The sequence below is a fragment of the Rhamphochromis sp. 'chilingali' genome (genome assembly GCF_963969265.1).
Source record: "Rhamphochromis sp. 'chilingali' genome assembly, chromosome: 15".
Lineage (NCBI taxonomy): Eukaryota > Metazoa > Chordata > Actinopteri > Cichliformes > Cichlidae > Rhamphochromis > Rhamphochromis sp. 'chilingali'.
In genome coordinates, this window is record NC_137942.1 from 2,335,346 (window position 1) to 2,357,162 (window position 21,817).

The following is a 21,817-nucleotide window of genomic DNA, read 5'->3' on the forward strand; positions in this document are numbered from 1 at the left end:
AGCTTTTTCTCCTTCACTGTTTCTGTGTATGAGCAAAAACACCAGGTCTGGAAACGGTCACTTTGCTCCTCGTGGTGAATTTAATTAAAAGTGTCCGAGACTATAAAAATGTCACGAGCACCGTTACACCTGAGATCATGAAAAACTGCTGTGGCTACAACAGAACAGTTTATGATGATGTCAAACATCATATTTAATTGACATCATTTAAAATGATGCTCAGAGTCGAGGATGGCTCATTCTGTTAGACGGTGTTTGTCTCGTCTCCTCTCTCCTCGTATCTCCTCCTCACCTCCTCTGCTCACATCTCACGTGGGAGGGACTAAGGAGGATGAGCACCCTGATCCTCCCTTTGTCATATTAGGAACAGAGACATCCTTTAAACTGGCACACTGAGACTGAGCTGCAGGTCACAGTCAGGAGGACAGAAGAGACAAGGAGGCACAGGTTAGAGAAAAAAGCCCCCCCCCCCCGCCCAATGAGTGGTTGTCTATAGTGATAAACAGTAAAATGATGGTGTTTACGTTCTGTTCTACCGATTATTTAATTCACAAAAAACAAACACTTTAAATCATATAAATGACTAGAATAAGAGTGTATTTTTTACACTCTGGATCCATTTCATTTGAGTGTTGCTGCTGTGGTCCCATTAATTTCAGCCTGTAAAAAATTTAGGTAAAACTTCACTTCCTAGTATTTCTGACTCAGTGCACTTTGCATGGATTTCCACTAGGGGGCACTAGTTGTTCATAAGCCATGACTCAGAGGCAGTGACAGGCTGGACCAAGGACAGTGTCCCATCTGTACATTAATTTTAAATAAGTCATGTTAGGATGATAAAAATACCATCATTACCTCCATGTAAGCCTTCACACCTACGTCTCCATTCTAATCTTGAATTAATCTCTGTTATCTACAGGCTGTCAGGCTCAGTGAGCCCAGGCAGCCTTAATTCAGACAACTACTGAATAACAACACAGAGTCATTCGTTTCCTTCCTTTCGATTGAAGTCTTCACCCTAACAGTAATGATTTTGTGTTCATGGGGGCCTCCAAACGTGATTGTGCAAACAGTTTCATGTCCTTACCTCATCTGATCTCGGGGGCATGTCTGTCAGAGCCTCCTGAGCTGTTTTCACTGCAGGAATCCACATGGAACACAACAGAGAAGAAATCAGGTCGTTTCAGTGCACATGGAGGTTTTTTTCTGAGAAATTTCTGAGAAACAGCGCAGAGTCTTGAAAACCTCATAAGGAAAATCGATAATCATCATCTGCAGGCGCCCCGTGGAACTGTTTTCAGATGTCAATTCCTCAAACATGAGCAAAGCTGATTTTCATCCTCACTCTCTCTCCCTACCTACCTGTCATTTAACGCTCAATATCTAATAAAATCAAAACTGTAACACATGCCACAAAGCATTTACAGTTTTTCTACAAAAGGTTTTTCTGGAAAACAAAGTTCTGATCACTTCTTATTGGACTAAAAGTATCCCACTGGTCCTCTGGGCTTATTGTTAGGTTCTACCTACCCCTTTAAAAGGATTTTCTCCTGTTTGGCACTCCCAGCTGGAAATCTTTTAACAAAAACCTGTAAGGCTGACAAGTAACGTCTAGTTTCTGAAACTAGGAGTGTTTAGACTAACCCTAACCCTCTCTCACAGTGGTTTTCCGGTGACCTGGTGGCTCTTATTTGGGGTTCATATCTTCCTGAAACACACTTCAACACGCAGACAGCAGAAGCCTGAGATCAAATCACCACCGGTGGTGTTGATGAGGTTAATAAGAAATGTCCAATATAGCCAAAACGTGCTCGGGATGTCCCCTAAAAACGTTTCTGAGCTCATCCCTGCAGGCTGGGTTCAGCACATCTTTCCATCCGTTTCATGCAGCAGGTGACGCGACTCTCCGTCCGTCTGACAGAGCCGGCCGTTTGATGTGGGCTTCCTTCCTGCATGTCGTCCTCTGATCACTGTTCTTTAAAGCTTTGGTCTGATAATGTGTCAGAGGGTGGAGAAAGAAAGGACTACAACCCTGCTTTTGAAGATTAAAGGAAGCTTTGCAAGTTCTCTTGCAGCCGATTTTTTATCTCTTTCTATCGGTTTCTGTTCCTCTTATGAACAGGGAAAAGTTTACGGCTGTGACCTGGTTTAGGACACAAGCACTGAGCCTGCAGTCAAGTAAGAAAACACAGTCCCAACACATACATCAGTTAAAAATTCAAAGGACTGAAAAAGACCCAGGTCATCAACACTGACAGGTTCAAGGTTCGAGTCCCTCGGTTCTAACCTTTTTGGCAAACAAAGTTAAACGCTCACTTTTTGCATTGAATGTAAAAGTGTACAAGCTCCTTCAAAGGCTTTTTCAGTGTGTTTAATCACATGCATACGTTTTGCTTTAGCTTGCTTAAAGTAGTACCTGATGCTTAACAGACAGACTGAAACTGCACTTTGTTAATGTTATTACAGATGCTCTGAATAGGAGAATCTGGTGTGCAGTTGTTGTGTCCATGGTCATTTATTCATTGCTTTGCAGAGTATTTTTTGATGAATAAATGACCATGGCATGTTGCGTCTTTCACAAAATTTCTTAAGGTCTAAAACATTAAGGAGCCCTGGCCACCAGACTCACCTCAGTGGAAACTTCTGGATTTGTTTCTTGTCGCAGACGCTGTTTTTTCTGCACTGGTGAGGTTTTACACATGTGAAACCACAACGAGCGTAAACAGTTTTACAGGCCTCTTCTTGATAATTGCGACCTATGCAAAAATATTTTTAGGCTACAGGGTAAATATCAAATTTTTTTTATTTTTAGTTTCTTTCTTCTCTTGGTGTTCAGGAAGGGTTCTCCGGGGCTTTTGAAGGACATTCAAAGCTCGTCTTTGTTTCATTCTCTGCATCAATAATGTTGAGTTTCGGGCTCTGGGGAGGCCAATCCAGGACTGATGGTTTCTATCCATTTATGCTTTTACTGCATTGGCAGTAAATCAAACTATTGGCAATCAGACACTTATCTTTGCTGCATTTCTTGTTTCTTGTCCAAATAAGAACTTTGAAAGACCTTCAGAAAGCTGGAGAACTATTGTTCAAGAGGACTTAAAAAATACAAGTCTGGCTCATTTGAATCAAAATATAAAGTAATGAGGGATGGTTCAAGACTTTAATCATTTATTCATTATTTACTACAGTTATTATTAACTTTAACCGCCTGCGGACTGATATCTATGTGACTGAGCAAAACTTTGTGATAGCTAGCTAACGTCGGCTTGTTGTTCTCCTCACTGTGACCTAAAACCAGCGATTAATCCACCAGGAAAGTGTTTACTGTGGTTGAGGGGAAGGTTTAAGGAGCTTTTACGATGGCTTTTCTTATCAGACCCAGGACCCACATCCATCCTTTATAATGTAAACAGTGAGAAACAGCCGCTAACGTCAGGTTAGTCAAACTAAAGACCAGCTCTCAGCACACCCATGTGTCTTCACAGAGGATTTAGATAGCTATGATTGGCCACAGCATGGATAGGTTTGTGATGTTCCTCAGCTCTTGTGTGGTTGGTGTCTGAATACTGACTGTGGTTCACTTTACAGCCACAGTTGTCATCAATACTGTTTTTTTACGCGGGCTCGTCTGCCACCTCACTACCTCTCTAAGTGACGTGTTGGAAACAGATGGAGGTTCTTACAGTTCTTCAGCTCGTAATTGATTGCAGCTTTGAGGTTAAAAGCTTCGATCAGGGCCGACTGATGCAGGACCAGCGTGTTTCCCACGCTGTGGATGTCGATGCCTTCGGTCGTCATCCCGACACTCAGCTCTGGTATGCAGAAAAAAAGACAACCCTCATGCTGATGACAAAAACATGATCTAAAAATAATAAATATCTAAAAGAGGAGAAAATCACAGCTATTTTTACCTGGATGTTCCTTGATTCCACGGTCTATGATCTCTCCGATATACTTGAGGGCCTGATTGTGGTTCTTCAGGCTGTAATAAGTCAGGGCGATGTTGTAGGACAACGCTGAAAATAAGAGACAAAAATGACACAAAAACCCAGGGGTGTACAATCATTTTATCTTAATCAATTTTATTTAAATGTATGATGAATTCAAGTCATGTCCAGTTTTTGTTCTGGTTCTTTTTGTTTAACAGAAATAGAAACTCATCTCATCTGCAAATATTTTCGGTTAACCTGAAAAATAAACCCTTTCCACTGTAAAAAGTAGTGCGGAGTTGATTACAAAAAACCCAGAGACAGCTGATATTCTCCCACAGACTGTGGATTCTCCCACAGACTGTGGATTCTCCCAACGCCACCAACTATAAGAAATGAAGGACAAGATTATTTCTGCAGGAGGAGCTGTTTGGGTCAACATTGCTTTTTTATAGAGATGGAGCAGATGAAGATATGTTACTGGACCGTCCTTCCAGCGGTTAGACAGCGTCGTCTTATTGGCTGTTACGGGTGAATATTTTTGGGTTTCCAGAAACACTCCAGTGACAGTAAATAAATTGTCTTTTGATTTCAGGTCAGTGCATAGAGAACAGCTTACTGAATGTGTGTTTTTAACTGATCACCTGGCACGTATCCCAGCACTTGCATGGCAGACATGAACTTCCTGCAGGCCTCCTCATACTTGCCGTCCTGGTAAAGCAAACAGCCCATATTGTAGACGTAGTCCGGGTCGTCCGGCGGCAGCTGCTCCAACAGCGACTACAAAAACACAACAGAAAGTGACGCTAATGAAGGCGTGTCTGGCTGTGCATAATAAGGATTAATCTGATGCTATACTGAGCAGAAATGGTATCGTGTGTTAACAGATGACGTGTTAAAGCTCCTCACCTTGGCAGCGGAATAATCTTCCTCACAATATTTAATGCAGGCCTGCAGCTTGACCATCTGTGCCAGAGAGAGACAATAAACCGAAGGTAAAACAGGGACACGGCAACAGCAGCCAAGTGCTAATTTTAATATGGGGCCAAAAAAAAAGAGCCAGTACAAAGTGTAATCTGTAATGCAAACTGTCATCCATAACCATTTTTATGAGCTTCTTTTCCCACATTTGGACCTTTTCTCCAAAACCTCTGAACTTTTCTTCTTGATATTATCACAAGGACAAAACAAGCTTAACCCTCTGAACCCCAGAAAGCTTCTAGATGATACTTTTACTCTGGTCTAATTTTTACAACAGCGCAATAGCTCCACTGAAGGTATGTCACAAACCGTCCACGGGCAAAGGAAGGGAGGATAGAGTGGGTCATCAGAATAAAAATAATTCACATAACAGGACGGCAAAAGGTTTTGTTGTAGATTTGTAAATTTATAAGAGAAATCTAACCCAGTTACAGTTAAATGTATGAAAATTTGTCACCAGCTTTCATCATCAATGTTTCCATTTTTTTCTTGTAGGTTTTAGTTTTTTATAAATAGGAGATCAGGAGATTTTTTCTTGCAAATTTACAAATTTAAACTTGAAATTTCTGTGTCTGTAAAATATATTTGGGAGTATGTGTGCGAATAAAAATATAGATTCAGCCCCAGCAAATGGCTAAATTGTCGTTACGTGACTATGGCTCCTAGCCGACTCAGTCTTAGCTTCTCGGGACTGTTTAGCGAAAACGATGTATTTTTGCTTTAAAAGTGACACGCTGACTAAATTAATTTTCATAAAATGCCACATTATTAGGCATAGATTATAGATTAGCCTTCATTCTCTGCCTTGGCAGAAGTTTGTCTTGGACAAGTCAGAGAGACGCGCCACATAAAACAGCGTTTATGATGCTGTTTTAAATTCATACACACAAACACACACTCGTAGCTTGACTTATTATCATTCAATGATTTATAATGGTGCTAAAGAAAATTTGCACTGATTAACTTACAAGTTGTTACCCTGCACCTTTTCAACAGCGTATTAGAGCCACTGAAGGTACAATCAGGGCGTCGACTCTTGTGATTTATATCTTTGGTGATTTTCAGAACCTGCTTTATCACTGACGCTTCAAATATCTCCTGGAGGAAGATGGAGGGAGCATGCTAACTATCTCTTTAGACCAAACTTTGAATTTGATTTAATTAGATGTCAATATACTCAATTTTCCCTGAATTAGACCTTTGGAAAGCTAAAAATCGATGATGGAATAACCAAGGAGGTTATTTTTGGTAGCATTTGCATGCGTCTGTAAACACGACAGCTTTTGAATAAATTCTAATAAAACTTTGTAGGGGTGTAAAGTGGAGTCATGTTAACAATCCATTAAAATTTGGCTTACACCCACTGAGGTTGTCAAGGTCAACTTCATGATTTATTGGTCTAATATCATTATAAACATAATATCACATCTGACCTCTGACCTTTTCTTCAAGGTCAAAAGTTTGATCCGAAAGTCAAAGTTCTTCCATGTTTCTCATTGCCATTGTTTGTACTGACAACAGCAAGACATTTGTGAGGATTCTAAATATCACGTTACTTTGGACCTCTGACCTCATTTTCATGGTCAAACTTGTCAAATCTCTTTTATGTGCAGAATTATGCTTAAAATTCGACTTCCTTTGTTTGTATTGGTAACAGTTAGGAAGTGATTCTGGTGTACGGGGATTCTAAATATCACATTAGAGTTTGCATCCAAATATCATGACACAGCTACTCTGACCTCACTTTTACATTTCACATCTGCGTTTCTTTCAAATTGACCCCAAATGCGATATATCTTTAAATAAAGTATTGTCAGGAGAAAGAGAATGAGCTGTTAGGAACACAGAGTTATATTACTGTAGTAATATTACACAATAAGATCAAGTAATTAATTTCAGGTACTTACAAATCTGTACCTATAATTCATTGCCGAGTCCTTTAGTGTAATCAAAATAAACGTCTTTCATGATACCTGTATCTAGTTTTTACTGCACTACAAACTTCCTAAAGTCTTTAAGTTCTTAAAGTAGATTTAAAAGAACAAAGAATACAAAATGTATCTTCAGAGTAAATATCACCCAGAGAGTGAGCTGCCTTGACGCAGGTTTGTGTGCTCTGAGTGCTTCTTGTTGCATCTGTTTTTACACCTTCTGGTTTTGATGGATGGTGTTATTTTTGTGATTTTTTTTGTAAAACCAGACACTTTTTCTGGTTTGGGGGTTCAGAGGGTTGACTCTGATGCACAGGCTGCCTTCTTGTAACTTTGATAAAAAGTGTGGCCCTTGTTGCTGAATTACAAACATTTTTGTTTGCTTTTGTTCATTTATTGTGCATTTATGGGCCATATGCATTCGCTAGAACACGTCTGGTGAACAAATGTTCCTCGTGATGGAGATCATCTAACAGATGGTGTTAAAACAATTCTGTACAAATAAAGTGGAATTGTTCATAAACTGACAAATTTGATGCAATGATGAAACACCTGGACCACAACACTTCCAGCTCTTCGTTTATTTATTTAAATGACACACGCATGCACACACAGCTGGGCTCAGTGTGTGTGTGTGTTGTACCTTGGTTTGGCTGCTGGGGTTGTCGAGTGCAAATGAAGCCTTGGTGGCCTCGGGATAAGCACCAGCTTTGTACAGGGACTGGGCGTAGTACACTTTGTACTCCTCCACCTCCGGGTGCAGCTGCGTGAGCTGCTCGTAGCACTCGGCGGCGTTGGTGAAGTCCTGGATGTGATAGTAGCAGAAACCAAGCAGAGACAGCGCCGCCCTGGACTGAGACACAGGTGAAAGGAGGAGAGAGTGACCAGCTGAGGCACATCTGTAGAGAAAAACACACAGCTCACCTGAGGATGTCTGAGCACAAAATGCAGACATCTTCAGCCCACCAGGGTTCCTGCTGCATTTTAAGATTTTCTTTTCTGTATTTTAAAAACCGTTTCCTTTTTAAGATCTCAATAAATAAAAATTAAGAAAGAACAAAACTGCAGGGATAGTTCAGTAGGTAGAGTAGTGGCCCCATGATCGGAAGGTCGGGGGTTCGACTCCACTGAACGGCTACCCTGAGGTACCCCTGAGCAAGGTACCGTCCCTACACACTGCTCCCCGGGCGCTGCATTGGTGGCTGCCCACTGCTTCACTGGGTGAATGGGTTAAATGCAGAGGAACTATTTCCCCATGGGGACTAACACGCACACTTTACTTTACACTTTACAAAGCTGAAAACAATGTCTTGCAGCAGTGCAGTAATCCCTACAACTGAAAGTGTGCCAGATTTACTGAGGTGCAATATGCAAAAATGCACTTACAATGTGCTAATTTAAAAAGAAAGATGTAGCCAGTTTATTTCAGTCATAATGAAAGAAACGTACTGAGAGCAGAGCAAATTAGAAGGGAAAAAATGAGTGACTCAGATGAGGGAGCGAATAATTTACTACCCAAAGTAATATAGTTTCATCACAGTAACAGTGAAGCAATTCAGATCAATGACAAGACACTATAATAAAATTAATCTTATGGATCCAATGATGAAGTCTTGAAAATGAGCCCCATTAATTGCTGTATTTGGACAAACATGTATGTAATAGCTTTCCACACCAAAAAAAGCCCATGTAACAAACAAACAAGAAAATCAAGTTGTAATGTTTCAGAGCTCTCTGTGTGCACTGTTGAGTAGAGACAGGAAGAGAGAGAGGATTACTGTTTCTTTAAGTCTTATATCGCGGGTTGCATATCTCCTTTCCCCCCTTGAAGATTGGCAGACTTACCTTGGTGTGTTTTTGGAGCTGGCCGTTCAGGATGTGAATGGCATCCACATACTGACCATCTTTAATCTACAACGCAGACACATATTTATTGGGAAAAGCTTGAGTATGTAGACTGATTAACACTCGCTCTCTTTATCCAATCACTTGTAGTAAACTACAAGGACTGGAGCGATAAGAACTTCAAAGATTAACCACCGGTACAAACCTACAAACACTGCAGTTTACATTTTCTCTGTTTATTATAAGTTTAAACTTAAGCCGAATTTACGGAAAGTGCATCTCAATTCCAGAAAAATATAATTCGTCTTGGATAAGTACTTCATTAAGAATGAAACACTAAAATAAACGATTTGTGAATGGAGTTTGGTTCACGCTGTGTAGCTGTTAGCTCAACAAGCTAAGAACCCTAACTAATTGGCGTATTCTCACCAGTTTGTAGATCGTAGCCGTGTACTCTCCGTCTTTTATAGCAGTCATTGCTTCAAATCTGCACTCTCATCAAACAGACACTACTTGTGGCTTCGGGTTTTCCCATAATCTGGGTCGTAGCATTTAGCTAGCTTCTGCTTGGCGAAGCACGGAGAGCATAGGAGCTGTTACTTAGCAACGGAGGAGAGCGGAAAGGGACATTTGCCTGGCGTATGTAACAGCCAATCACCTTACAGTTTGAACGTATTTTTTTTTCTAGAACCTTTATTTACTTGTTGGACAAAGACAATCACCGTCCCGTAGAAAATATAAAACTTTCCTGCTGTCTTTAAGTTTCTTTCTTTCTTTCTTTCTTTCTTTCTTTCTTTCTTTCTTTCTTTCTGTGGCATTTTTATAGTGTTTAAATTCATTTGCAGCTTCTCCCCCTTTGGTTTGACAAAGAATGTCTTATATTAAGTGTCCTTCTAGTTTCTAGTTGTACTGGTTTTGTTTTAGCTTGTTTCATATATTGCGTCGCCTTTTGGCAGTTTTACAAATCGTTAGTAGTTTTGAGCTTGCGTGTGTGAATTTGCAGTCATTGTCTTCCCGCTTGCATTGGTTTTGCATGTGTTTTTTGTTTGTTTTTCTTTATTTACTTTCTTCTCTTTATGAATTTCTTTAAATCTCTTTTAAAGAATTTTGAGTGTCTTTGTTCTTTGTTTAACTTGGTTTTGTAACTTTTGTTTTATAACTTTTTAAAAAAAAATTTTTGCTTCTCTTTTAAATTTTCTGTCTATCTGTTGGTGTTTTGTGTCTCTTTGTGATTGTTTGATTTACTTATCAGCAAGAAATACTGACAATCATCACTGACCAGGGATCTCTGTTCCTTTGTGCTCCTGGGCCTGTGCTTTGTAGGGCTGTTCTTCTACACGTTTACAACTTAATGTCTCTAGTTTTGTCTCTCTTAAAGTCTCTCTGTTTTTCTCTTTCCTTCTTATCCTTCAGCAAAGCACAAGCACAGGCTGGTAAAATCCACAGATGATCTCATATCTGAAGGATTCAGGAGAAGGAAATATACTCACCAAACAGTGGCTAAAACAGATGAAACCTGGAGTGTCGCCTCAAACCCAAACCACAGTGTGCTGACCACCGGGCCTCCATAATGACGGAGGAAAGGTTTGATGCCGAGTGTGTGTGAGAAAGTTTCAGAACGTGAAGTGTTTTTTTTAGTGTTTATATGCATGTGCATGCATGCTTGTGTGTAGGAGGGGTGTGTTTTATGCTTGCGTTCTCTCCTTCTGGTACTTTCTGCACTTCTTGCATGCCTGTCACTCACTTCTGTTGGGACGAGTGAAAAGATCTGCAGCAGAGGAGCTGCAAAACAACAGGTACATATTAACATTAGCAGGTATGTGCAGAAATATCCATCATTTACTCACATTTATTTTATAGCTGGCTGGTTCAGAAAAGGAAGAGAAGCACTATCAGAGGGCTCTGTTTTTTTTTAAACTGTATTATTTTTACATTTTCTTTATATTTTCTTCTTGTTTTCTTGTTTTGCGTTATTTTGTTAAAAACTGTTGCATTGCTACTTTGCTTTGCAAGAAAACACTTATTGTATTCGTGCTGCATGAAAGCTCGAGCTCCATAAGTCTAATGCATACTTGAGATGCACCTGAATGAGGTTCTTTATTAATGCAGAGCATGTACATGAATCTGGCATCTGCCGTTGTAATATTGAAAAACTCTTGGGAATGTTTCCATGTGACTTTCTTCACTGCGAGGCCAAACTTATTTCATGGTTCCCAGATTGAGACTGGTTGGAGCTGATGAGATTTTGGTGGCTTAAAATGATGTTGAGGAGAAAAACTGCAGCAGAGATGAAGGCAAAAAGATGTGTTTGTTTGTGTGTGTGGTTATCTTCTTTGGATCCTGTGGGAGTGTGTACTTGCACTACGGGTGGTCAAGTGTGTTCCATTGGTTTAAGGATATGTTTGAGTCCTAAGTAAGTGATGGGTTTGCATGAAAATAATCTGGTAGACCTTCAGAGAAAATCAAGGTAACTTAAGGAACTGTTGTACTGAAGGCACTCAGTCTGTGTGGCTATGATTAGGCAGCTCAAAGATGAAGAAAGACTGGGTCATAGTTAATAAAAACACTGGTTACATAAGTGTTTTTTCCCCCCTGATGACAGAGTTTATTTAAAGGGGCAGTTCCTCTTCTGATCGCTGGATGATGCACCAATGTGCAAATACAAAAATCAATACAGGTTTTGGAAAGCATATTTTGGCATCGCTCAACACCAGGCCACTAATTATGAGTGCTGCTGGTGATTTTTATGATTATGTATAATATGTGCACAGTATGCTGCCTTTATTTGGAGTTTGTGTGGAGTCACTCCAGGGCCTCTGTTTTCCTTCGACAGTCCAAAAACGAGTGATTTTAAACTGGCTGGATAGTTAGATAGATACTCCCCAGGATGCTATGTTTATGAATGATTCAAAAGAGACTCAAATGATAAGTACAGACACGTATTCTAAAAAGACGACTACAGCTGTAAAACAAAAAACTTTGTTATCCAACAAGTCTTCTCAGAGAGAGCCAATGGAAAACATCACTGGTTGAAATGAACCAGAATGATCCCTGAAATGGCTTCAAACCCCGTCCGCTTCACTTTGAGCTTAACGGCAGGTTTATTTCTGTTTAAACACACGTGTGCAGGAAGGCCGGCTGTATAGTCTGCTGCTGCCTCTGTGTATTTTTGCAGGCATGTGCGGAACAAACACAAAGCTGCTGAGGTAGACTGTACTCGGCGTGCCTCTGCAGCTCTCCTCTAAGTCGCTCTGTCAGGTCTGGTTTGTGCATCGGCGCTCTGACTCGGGCTCGGACTCGCTCTTTAATGCGAGCTGACTGCAGGAGCTGAGAGTTTATCGCTTCTTCCTGTGTTCCACTCCTGACAAGCCTGGAAGACTTAGAAGTTTGTACACTCAGTAGTTAGATTTCCTTTCTCTGCTTTATTAGGATTGATAGCCACGGTGGTAGTAAAGCCACACAAGGCCTTACACAGTGCTGAGGAATAATCAAATCTCTAGAGCAAACTCGCTTCGGCCGTACAGAGCAATGTTTCCAGACAGATATTGTGCAGTTCAGCAGGAGGCAATCTGCATTTCATAAGGCTGAGCACAAAGAAGCAGCTTGAATATACGATTCAATTATTTTAATGCCATGCAAACAACCAAACTTATCGACATGTCTGAGTCGTTTGGGTGTGATGCTGAGCCGTTGGTGGTTTGCTGGTGATTCAATTAAATTGCTAGAGTGCCTTCGTTAAACCATTGTTGCCAATTATTTCTAAATCAATCAATCACCCAGTCAAAGAATCAATATTCACACAGCAAAATTATTTAAAGTGCTCATTAAAAAACGAGGTGTCAAAAGAAAAGCTGCGTCTGCATGTAAAGCCAGCAAATAAGCAAAGCAGAGCAGAATAAACAAGGATTAAAAGAGACAAGTGGGACACATGTCAACATTTAAATGATTGAAATAAGACAAAGAAACACAAGGGGAAGATTTGAAAGGACCAGTTCTTCTCATTTTCAATTTTTAGAGCAGCTTTGCATGAGTCACAGTTCAAAATAATCCTTCTTTATCTCATACTGGGGCTCCTCCACCGCTTTCTTCTGATTAGCTGCCCCTCATCAACAGAATGTGGGCGGGGCTTCTGTTCTGAGGTAGACCTGCGGTGTTTATCCTTTTCATTTGTACAGTTGTAATCGCAGTAATCGCAGTTGGGTGCGGAGCAAAGCAACTGCACCGAAATGCTTTGGAGGAGAAGGTTCATTTACCATGTGGAAGTGATCTGACTTCTGACTCCTAGCAGGAGTACGTTGCAATTTTGAGCAAAATAAATAAATAAATAAATAAAGAAATAAATGGCAGTGTATGCTTTGTGTTCTGGTATACAGCGAGGTGAAAGGTCTGTATGGGCTAGCAACTATCCGTGAAATGAATGTTAATTCTCTGTGTTCTCCAACATTTGAGAGTGCAGCATCTTCTTCCTGTATTTACTTTTGTTGCTCCCGCCTCAAACGCATCTGGCCAATCAGCAGACTGAAGATTCTTACGTGGTTTGCACTGATTCCTTTTGGCTCGTTTGGAGTTCGCTTGGATTTTTCTGTGTGAAAAGAAATCAAATCACGGAAAACTACAAGTTTACAAACTTGTCAACTGATTCAGACCAGAGTAAACGAACTATAGGTGTAAAAACAAACAAACAAACAAACAAACAAACAAACAAACAAACAAACAAACAAACAAACAAACAAACAAACAAACAAACAAACAAACAAACAAACAAACAAACAAATAAACCTCCAAAAAACCAAAAAAACTCTAAGGCAATAGACAGGGGTCAAAGTAGGTGGTAACTCTCTCCTCTATTTGAGCAGTGTATTTATATGTTAGGAACTAATGAAAAGTAATGCAACAGTTTATTCTAGAGGAACAGAGTGGCATTTAAAGCTTTATAGAAACAGAGAGCAGCTGGGACAAGTCGCCAATCTATCACAGGGCCAACTCAGAGAGACACACTCTTATTCACACTAACAGCTAGCTTAGAATCACCAGTTAACCCTAACAAGGATGTCTTTGGACTGGGCAGGAACCAGTGTCCCAGGAACCCATAAAAAGCATAATATCCTCTGGGATCAATAAAGTATTCTGATTCTGAAAGCGTGCAGGCAACAACACCACCACAGAGAAAGGCTCCAGTCAGTTAATGATAAATAGTAACTTTTCATATGTCTACATATCTGTAGAAAAAACCAACCGTGCTAGAGGGACAAGAAAAACATAATTAGGGCAAAGTCAGGGTTGCGTGATCCAGCTCTAACTGTATGCTTTATCAAAAAAGTCCAATCTTAAAAGTAGAGCGTGTGTCTGTCTGCTGGACCCAAACGTTTAAAGTTTATATGTAAATAAACTGTTTTACAAGAGCAAAAGTCACAAAATGTTTTATGAGATAAAAAAAGGTTAAAAAACTAAAAGTGTTTTTCTGGAAGTGTAATAAAAGTTCCACAACCTCAAACGCACGTCTCCTTTTGTCCTTAACCAGCACTGATCAGCTCACCTCAGAGATCCAGTACTTATTTATGGCTGAAGTTCTGGTCATCAATAACTCTGTGTGTGATCACCAGATTTTTAAATTGAACCCTAAACCTTTTGTAGAGCCGGTGTAAAGAGGACAGTGTCACGGCGGGAGCTCTGAGAGGACCTGTGAGAAGCCTCGCAGTCGCTTCCTACACTGTTTATAAGAGAGGATGTGCTCAGGCAGAGGACTCATGAATAACTGAGGTGTTCAACAGATGATAAAAACAAGTTCGCACAAGACAACCAGCATGTTTATCAGAACTGTCTGATCAGAAATTTCACCCAGCTGGAGGCTCTGGCTGCAGTTCAGCTCCAAGTGCTCTGTTAGGATAAGACAACGAGGTGTTTAAGACCACACGGGGCCTGATTATTCGAGACGCTGTGTTGGAGAAGGACTTTAAATTCACTTATTGAGAGAGAAGCTAATACCGTAAAACTGAAGGCTTTTCATGGCGTGATTGTAAAGAGACCACACTCGCAGTAACAGATCAGTGTGCTGGTCTCTGACACAGGATGCTTCTAAAGATGCCAACACTGATGAGACTACAGAGGGTTGAGATCTGTTCAGTATTTCCATTTTAACTTGGTTGGATTTATGTAACCATCATGTTTTGGGTTAAATATGTTTCAACCTCTGTGCTGGGCTGGACAACAGTTATTCATCGATTTAACAGGGTGGTAATGTTAAAACTGAGGGCTCAAAGTGGGGCTCAGATGGATTGAAATCACTCTTCCTCATCATCAGATCATCTGCTGCTTCTGCCTGCAGGTGCGAGTGCGATCATGGCCTCCAAGCTGAGTGTGCTGCTGCTGGTACTGACTGGCTCCACCTTGACGGTGCTGGCCCAGAGGCGACGCCCGGCGTCCAAAGCCACCGACGAATGGAACTTCAAGGAAGGCTGTGAGCACCCAGATTACTCTCTGTTTACTCTGGGTCAAGGGTCAAGTTCAGGGTCCATCATGATGAGGTCAAAGGTAGAGGTGAAAGATCACACTGCTCAGAGAAAGCCTGCCTGTTAAACCTGTACATGCAGGTTCCAAGCTGGTGTCTTAAAATATGAAATACTCCTTTAAGAGGCTCACACAGGAGCTTCCTTGAATCTGAATTTATTTTGAAGTAAACAGGACCTCTGGGGCTTATTATGGTGTGTTCTCACTAATCGTTACAAAGTGAAGATGGCTGAAAATTAACAGTGCTGTGACTTTCTGTCCCAGCTGACAGGGTGAACATGCGCAATGTGGCCAACCTGACCGAGGTTCTGGACAACTGGCGGTTCGACATCATCAACCAGATGAAAGGGCTCCTGCAGAATGACCACCAGTCTCTCCTGCCGGACTACGCCAGGTACGAGAGAGGGTCTCATTTATTCGTTTATGACGCCACAAAATCCCACGGCACACAAACCTCTGATGTGCCTTACAGTTCAGATCTACTGTTCCTTTTAGCTGAGTGTTCCTGCCATAATGCGACTAATGCAGTAGCTGAATTTTGCCATTTGCACAGCTGATAGGTGCACAAAGAAGTCCAGAAATCCAGCACGAGCTCATGAAGCTGGTCGGTACACTGACAACTGTGTGCAAAGCTGTCATCAAGACAAACAGAGGCTGAAATAGAAAGCATATATTTGGGTCTTTTCTCACTACATAAATCCATGACAGTAACAGAAGAGTGTAAACGAACGAGTAAACTGTTCCCCGTGAGTGAAGCGAAACAGTCTCTGAGAGGCACCACAGGAATGCGGTTTAGCCGTGGGGCTGAAAATGAAGTCGGGGGTTTACTGGGTACGCTCTGCGGCCGATGCCGTCAGAGGAAGCTGCAGCTGAAACGGCAATTTTTTTTTTTTTTGAACTTTTAATTGCAGAGCAGGAAAACAGCAGTCACCAGCATATACATACACAGGACAAAGATGCATCTACATGTATAGCAGGACGTGGGAGGCAGAAAGAGAAAGCCAACAGCAATATTAATAAACAATGAAAAAGGTTAACAATCGTCCCTTTGTTGCCAGGCTAAATCCCGTAAGCCCGATTTCAACCTCTGAGCAGAAGGAGTGTTCAGGTGGGCCAAAAAAGGGTCCCATATGCGATAGAAAAGGAAAGGTTTGTCCTTAAGTGCTGTAGAGAAGGCTTCCATTGGCATGATACATATCACAGACTGTAGCCACTGGTTGACAGATGGGGCCTTATCAGAAATCCACAGTACCATAATGCACTTTCGAGCGTAGTGCAGCAGTATGTGAAGGAGATCTTTGCTGCGAAAGCCGGCAGGTAGCTCATCGTTCAGTCCTAACAGGCAAGTCCTTGGACCCAGATGCAGTCGGCAATTAAATATAGTACATAGCTTGTCTATAAGTGATCTCCAAAACTGTAGAATAACAGGGCAGCTCCACAGACAATGAAAAAAGGAACCAACAGCAGACTGATGAAACGGCAATTTAAACGTCAAAATAGAAACTGACCGAAAGGAGCTCCAGTTTTCCAGAGGGGGACTCTGCAGCTTCCTGCCGCTCACCGCAGGTCAGCAGACGAGACATCGCTGTGGTCCAGAAGTTACATAAGCACAGCTGCAGACATGTTTCTCCCTCAAATTTAATTTTCTTACATAAAGTCTTTTAGTTCAGTTTTTCTGCTGATCCACTGATCAAAGTCTGTGTTTGTCATCTTACTTTAACCCACAGTTTGATGTTGTGATTGATCCTGGACTGTTGGTCGCTTTCATACATGGTTTGCTTTATAAATGTCTACATTAAGGAACACACCCACTCACAATGAGAGAAGAGAGTGTGCAGTTTGCAACAGGAGTATAAAGAAAGAAGACTTTGTAGCCTATATATCTGGGTAACTAGACATGAACATAAATTACAGATGTCATGTAAAACCTGCAAGAAAAAGACTTTTAAACTAGAACAGGGAGCACTAACTGCAGCGAGGATCACACGTGTGCTACCAAAGAGACTTTTAGTGAAAGTTATGTGTGTGGCGAGCAGGCAGCAATCTCTACTAGCACAGGATGAAGAGGAAACTAAAGCGTTGCGTGTGTGTTTGATTTATATTGTCTTCACTCGCCCCGTGTTCAGGATCCAGCCGCTGTCTGAGGCCTTAGACGACCTTTTCAAAGAGTTCAACGCCCTCAAGACTCGTCTGGGCGATCTGACCGATAAGTTCACCGCCATAGAAACTTTTATCGACGAGGTCAAAACCAGCCGCGCAACCAGCTCCAACGCCAACACCAACCCGAACCCGAACCCCAACACCAGCGCCAGCACCAACCCCAACACTGGCACTGCTGTGGCTCCAGTCGTCAGGCAGAGGCGGGTGATGAGGAAAAAGGCCCCTGCCTCGTCCTAACCGGACGGCTACGACGAGGCTTTTCCTCTCTGACGTTTGCTTCTCAGGCTGTTTGTGTCTGAAGCTAATCTATTCTTTTTAGCAGGCTTTACTATATTATGAGCTTCTGCATAGCTCAGCTTTTTATAGGGAGATCTAACATCTCTCACTCTCATTTGAAAATTCAGAAAAATGCCAAATCAACCATTATTCGCTAATATATGCAATTAGTCGACAGAGAAACTAAACAAATGTGCTCTATGCACTGAGTTTTACATTTTATTTTATTCAGAACCTCTTCATCATCTTTATCATCAGGTGAGATCTCACCTGCATGGGTGTATTAACCTCTTTAGAGTCCCCGCAGCCCTCGGCCTGGAGCTTTCTGCTCACCTCCATTATACCTGTCAGTTTTCTAATTTCCTCAAAGCCAAGCAGAGCTCACATGTCAAATTAAAACAAAACTCTAATAAATGACCAGCTAGCTGCTTCTTCACGTGTTATTCTGGTGCCTAAAGAACAAAAATGGGCTGTTTTTAAACACATTATAAAAGAACACAATGGCCTGACCTGATGACCTGATGACCCTGACCCCTGACCTGGTTGAGGTTTTCTTTGTGTAGATTATTTTTAAAATGAAAGAAAAAGCAAAGCTCACCTGAAAGCAGAATCTGGAGATCCAGAAGGATACCTGGATCTAGATCAGTTTTTGTCTTTGAGAACATCACAACAACACCTTCCACTTTTTACTTTGTATTGATGACGACTGTCCTTTCTTGCAATGATAAAGAATCAAAGAATCCTCCGAAACTTCCTGGTTCCAGATCCGGAGCAACTCCAAGTATCAGCCCACGTCTGTGCCTAACCTGTTCTGCACAGGTTAAGATCAGGTTTGAAGACACAGTTTGGTGAATAAACTGAATACTCAGGGATTCTGGCATTTTACTAAAATATCATCAACAATTGGACACAAAAGTCTAACCCACCAAAATCATCAAGATAATGCTGCCTTATTCAAGCCTTCCTGTGTCTGCACTCTGCTTGCTTATTGTACAAACATGTTTACTGGTTTGTACCTATTGCTGCATTATATAACCTGCAAATAAACTCACTTATTGCATTCAGCTGAGAGTTCTGCTGTGGACTTCTTCAGAAACGAGGTTCGTTTGATCTGAGGAGCAAAGCTCAGAATAAAGCTTTGGTCTTAACTGCGTGACAGTAGATTTCCTGTAATAGTCTTAAAGCAAAGAATCAGTGAAGTTTGAATAGAACCGCTAATTGTGACGTCACTAACGCAATGCATTATGGGACGGTTCTGCACGCAAGCCTGAGATGTATGCATGGACTGTACAGAGACAGTCTTTTGGGGGTTTAAACGTTCCATGTAGACATTAGAAAGCTGTTTTGTTGTAAAATGACACAATGGTACAAATGACGAGGACGGAGAAAGTTCTTTGAGTTTTCTGCAGTGGGAGGAGCAACAAGGAGCTGAGGTCACAGAGCCGAAGACAGCAGCTGGAAGACAGAAAACCATGAACTTCAGCAACATTTCAGGAAATATGCAGGCACTGCTAATTTATCTTATAATACTGATCGTAGCATACGTATGTTAATATGTGCATGTTTACCCTATAACAGCACAAACATGCGAAACAAAGAACTGCCAGTAAGATGGGTTCTTGCTGGTAATTTAAAATATTTTTACACGTTACCTCAGATAAGGCTGTTATCTTAGCTGTCGCCACACAGCAGCCAAAGAAAATCTTCATGCTTTTGTTTTCAAAGAGCAGCTTTCAGAACGTGACAGTGTGATCTTTTGGGTTGTTTTGCGACTGGCTGTTTTCAGTGTGTTTTCTCCCTTATTACCTGTTGGCGTCTATCTCTGCCTTGCTTCTGAGTGAACAGCATCATGGCAGCTTCATGTGGTGCAGAGAACTCCAACCTTCGTGTCGAGTGTGGATCTCAAACCTTTCAAGTCTGATGTTTAAAAGGACTTTATCACAACTTTAAAAGAATTTAAGTGTTTTTCAAATCTCAGTTGCCTCTAACAGCCTTTAGACTGATTTCTAAAAGAGCATTTTCTGCTAAAATCTAAAAGATGTCTTGACCGCGCTCACTCCCAGCATCCAACATGAGCAAACAAGTAAAAGATTCAATTCAATTCAATTTTATTTATACAGCGTGAAATCACAACAACAGTCGCCTCAAGGCGCTTTATATTGTGAGGTCGACCCTACAATAATACATACAGAGAAAAAAACAACACTCATATGACCCCTATGAGCAGCACTTTGGCGACAGTGGGAAGGAAAAACTCCCTTTTAACAGGAAGAAACCTCCGGCAGAACCAGGCTCAGGGAGGGGCGGGGCCATCTGCTGTGATTGGTTGGGGTGAGAGAAGGAAGACAAGATAAAGACATGCTGTGGAAGAGAGACAGAGGTTAATAACAGATATGATTCAATGCAGAGAGGTCTGTTAATACATAGTGAGTGAAGAAGAAACACCCAGTGCATCATGGGAATCCCCCGGCAGCCTACGTCTATTGCAGCATCACTAAGGGAGGATTCAGGGTCACCTGGTCCAGCCCTAACTATATGCTTTAGCAAAAAGGAAAGTTTGAAGTCTAATCTTGAAAGTAGAGATAGTGTCTGTCTCCTGAATCCAAACTGGAAGCTGGTTCCATAAAGATAAAAGTGGAGGCTCTGAGGCTTTTCCACCAGGCACCCTGTTAAAGGTAAAACCATAAAATATTTAATCTTAGGAGCAATTAAACAAGCAGAACAGACTGATGTGTACTGAAGTCTTGATCAGGGTCAGTCTTCGTAGTTATATATCTGCTTTATATTGTGTCCGGTATTTTAATTTGATAGACTTCTATTTTATTTTATTAATATGTTTGTTTCTTCAGAATTTTTGTAACAATTTTAATTGAATGCAATCTTAATTTTGCTTTTGAAAAGTTTTGATTTGTCCGGCTTATAATATAATTTACTTTTGATTTACATGTTTTTATGATTTTACCTTTGACAGAGTTCCTGAGAAATGTCTCTTTTATTGAGCAACACAAGCTTAGCTTAAAAATAGAATTAAAAATAGAAAATCCTCTCATTACGAACGTCACCCAACAACCGTCTTCTAGCACAACATAAAGCAAGAAGAAGTGAACCTGCCAGCTGTTACTGAGCTACACACCATGCATCAGCTTCATTATACTTATACTTTATACTATTCATGTAAACAGTGTGTAAACTGCTGTGTAACATATATGACACAGTACATGCAACAGTGCAGCATAACAGTGCAGGACAGTCTTCTGTGTTCTCATTGCTGTTTTAGTCTTTCCAAACTTGCACCTAACTTAAAATTTAAACATTTGGGACCTTGAAATGTAATCCATCAGAGGCTTCAGTTCAAAAGTGTTTGCAACAAAACACTAAAACTCGGCTGTAAGTGGGTCTCTGAGCCGTGACCCACATATGCATTACATCAGAGCCACGGAGAGAGGCTTCAGTAATCCCGTACTATAACATACTGTGTGTAATCTGTGGTTGCTCTCAATTCTGATTCACTGCAGGAGACGACGTGGGAAGGATCACACAGGGAGGCAACAGAGGAGATGAAACTGTGTGAAAGGAACATTAAAGGGTGACACAACTGTGGTGGCTGTCAGCCACTTAAAACACAAAATATAAACTGCAGCACTTACAAATGACTATTTTAGCGCTCTTATAATACTTCCTTTGACTCCGTGTCCTCTTTGCTGCTTATGAAAATAGCTGAAATGCTCCATTCTAGCAGAAGATAAATAAGAACCTGCAGAAAGCCTTTTGACACTCGGGCTAAAAAGCCAAATGTCGTTTAAAGTTTCTGTATTTCTGTTTACTGTGTATCTGTAAACACTGAAGTCTTAGCTCAGAGCTTTGTGTGCAGTTATGACACACAGGGTTTGATGTCCCAGAGTGAGAAAACATTAAAATGCTTAAATTTAACCGAGTACTTGTTATCTCGTCCGGCCAAGGCACTGATGAGCTCATGACGTGGCAGCATCGAGGTGCTCAAATCTGCAGTTGAAAACACTACAAGCAGTGATGAGTTTTGGAAGGAGATGCTCTGCTGTGGCAACATCACCAACTTATATAACGACAGGAAACCAAACAGAAAAAACGAGCAGCAAAAGAAACAAAGACAGGAGGAAGGAAACCCCCAGACTCAGCACAGAGGTCGGAGGTCACAGTCCTTTCATAGAGGTG

At 41.1% G+C, this 21,817-nt stretch overlaps 2 protein-coding genes across 3 annotated transcripts in view; one reads left to right on the plus strand and one right to left on the minus strand.

The window, feature by feature from the left end:
• The window catches only part of ift70 (intraflagellar transport 70), an 18,833-nt gene extending 9,534 nt beyond the window's left edge, over nucleotides 1-9,299 (minus strand). For both annotated transcript variants that reach the window (XM_080904749.1, XM_080904750.1), the window contains exons 1-8: nucleotides 9,113-9,299; nucleotides 8,684-8,749; nucleotides 7,482-7,691; nucleotides 4,836-4,892; nucleotides 4,571-4,706; nucleotides 3,909-4,013; nucleotides 3,681-3,809; nucleotides 1,088-1,137 (exon numbers count right to left, since the gene is read on the minus strand). In XM_080904749.1, the coding sequence (XP_080760875.1) occupies nucleotides 1,088-1,137; nucleotides 3,681-3,809; nucleotides 3,909-4,013; nucleotides 4,571-4,706; nucleotides 4,836-4,892; nucleotides 7,482-7,691; nucleotides 8,684-8,749; nucleotides 9,113-9,160 (801 nt within the window). In that variant the 5' untranslated portion in view covers nucleotides 9,161-9,299. The remainder of the gene's footprint in view (nucleotides 1-1,087; nucleotides 1,138-3,680; nucleotides 3,810-3,908; nucleotides 4,014-4,570; nucleotides 4,707-4,835; nucleotides 4,893-7,481; nucleotides 7,692-8,683; nucleotides 8,750-9,112) is intronic.
• LOC308411048 (uncharacterized protein) lies at nucleotides 8,848-18,601 on the plus strand. The gene is made up of 5 exons (XM_080904752.1): nucleotides 8,848-8,880; nucleotides 10,097-10,267; nucleotides 15,009-15,140; nucleotides 15,455-15,584; nucleotides 17,317-18,601. The coding sequence occupies exons 3-5, from the start codon at nucleotides 15,023-15,025 to the stop codon at nucleotides 17,585-17,587; spliced, it is 519 nt and encodes a 172-aa protein (XP_080760878.1). The 5' UTR covers nucleotides 8,848-8,880; nucleotides 10,097-10,267; nucleotides 15,009-15,022; the 3' UTR covers nucleotides 17,588-18,601.
• The last annotated feature ends 3,216 nt before the right edge of the window (nucleotides 18,602-21,817 follow it).

Bases quoted from the DNA above. Each gene is read 5' to 3' on its own strand.
- LOC308411048 (XM_080904752.1), top strand. From the start codon at position 15,023: ATGGCCTCCAAGCTGAGTGTGCTGCTGCTGGTACTGACTGGCTCCACC. The intron at 15,141-15,454 runs GTGAGCACCCAG...TTTCTGTCCCAG, and splicing joins ATGGAACTTCAAGGAAGGCT to CTGACAGGGTGAACATGCGC. The intron at 15,585-17,316 runs GTACGAGAGAGG...CCCCGTGTTCAG, and splicing joins CTCCTGCCGGACTACGCCAG to GATCCAGCCGCTGTCTGAGG.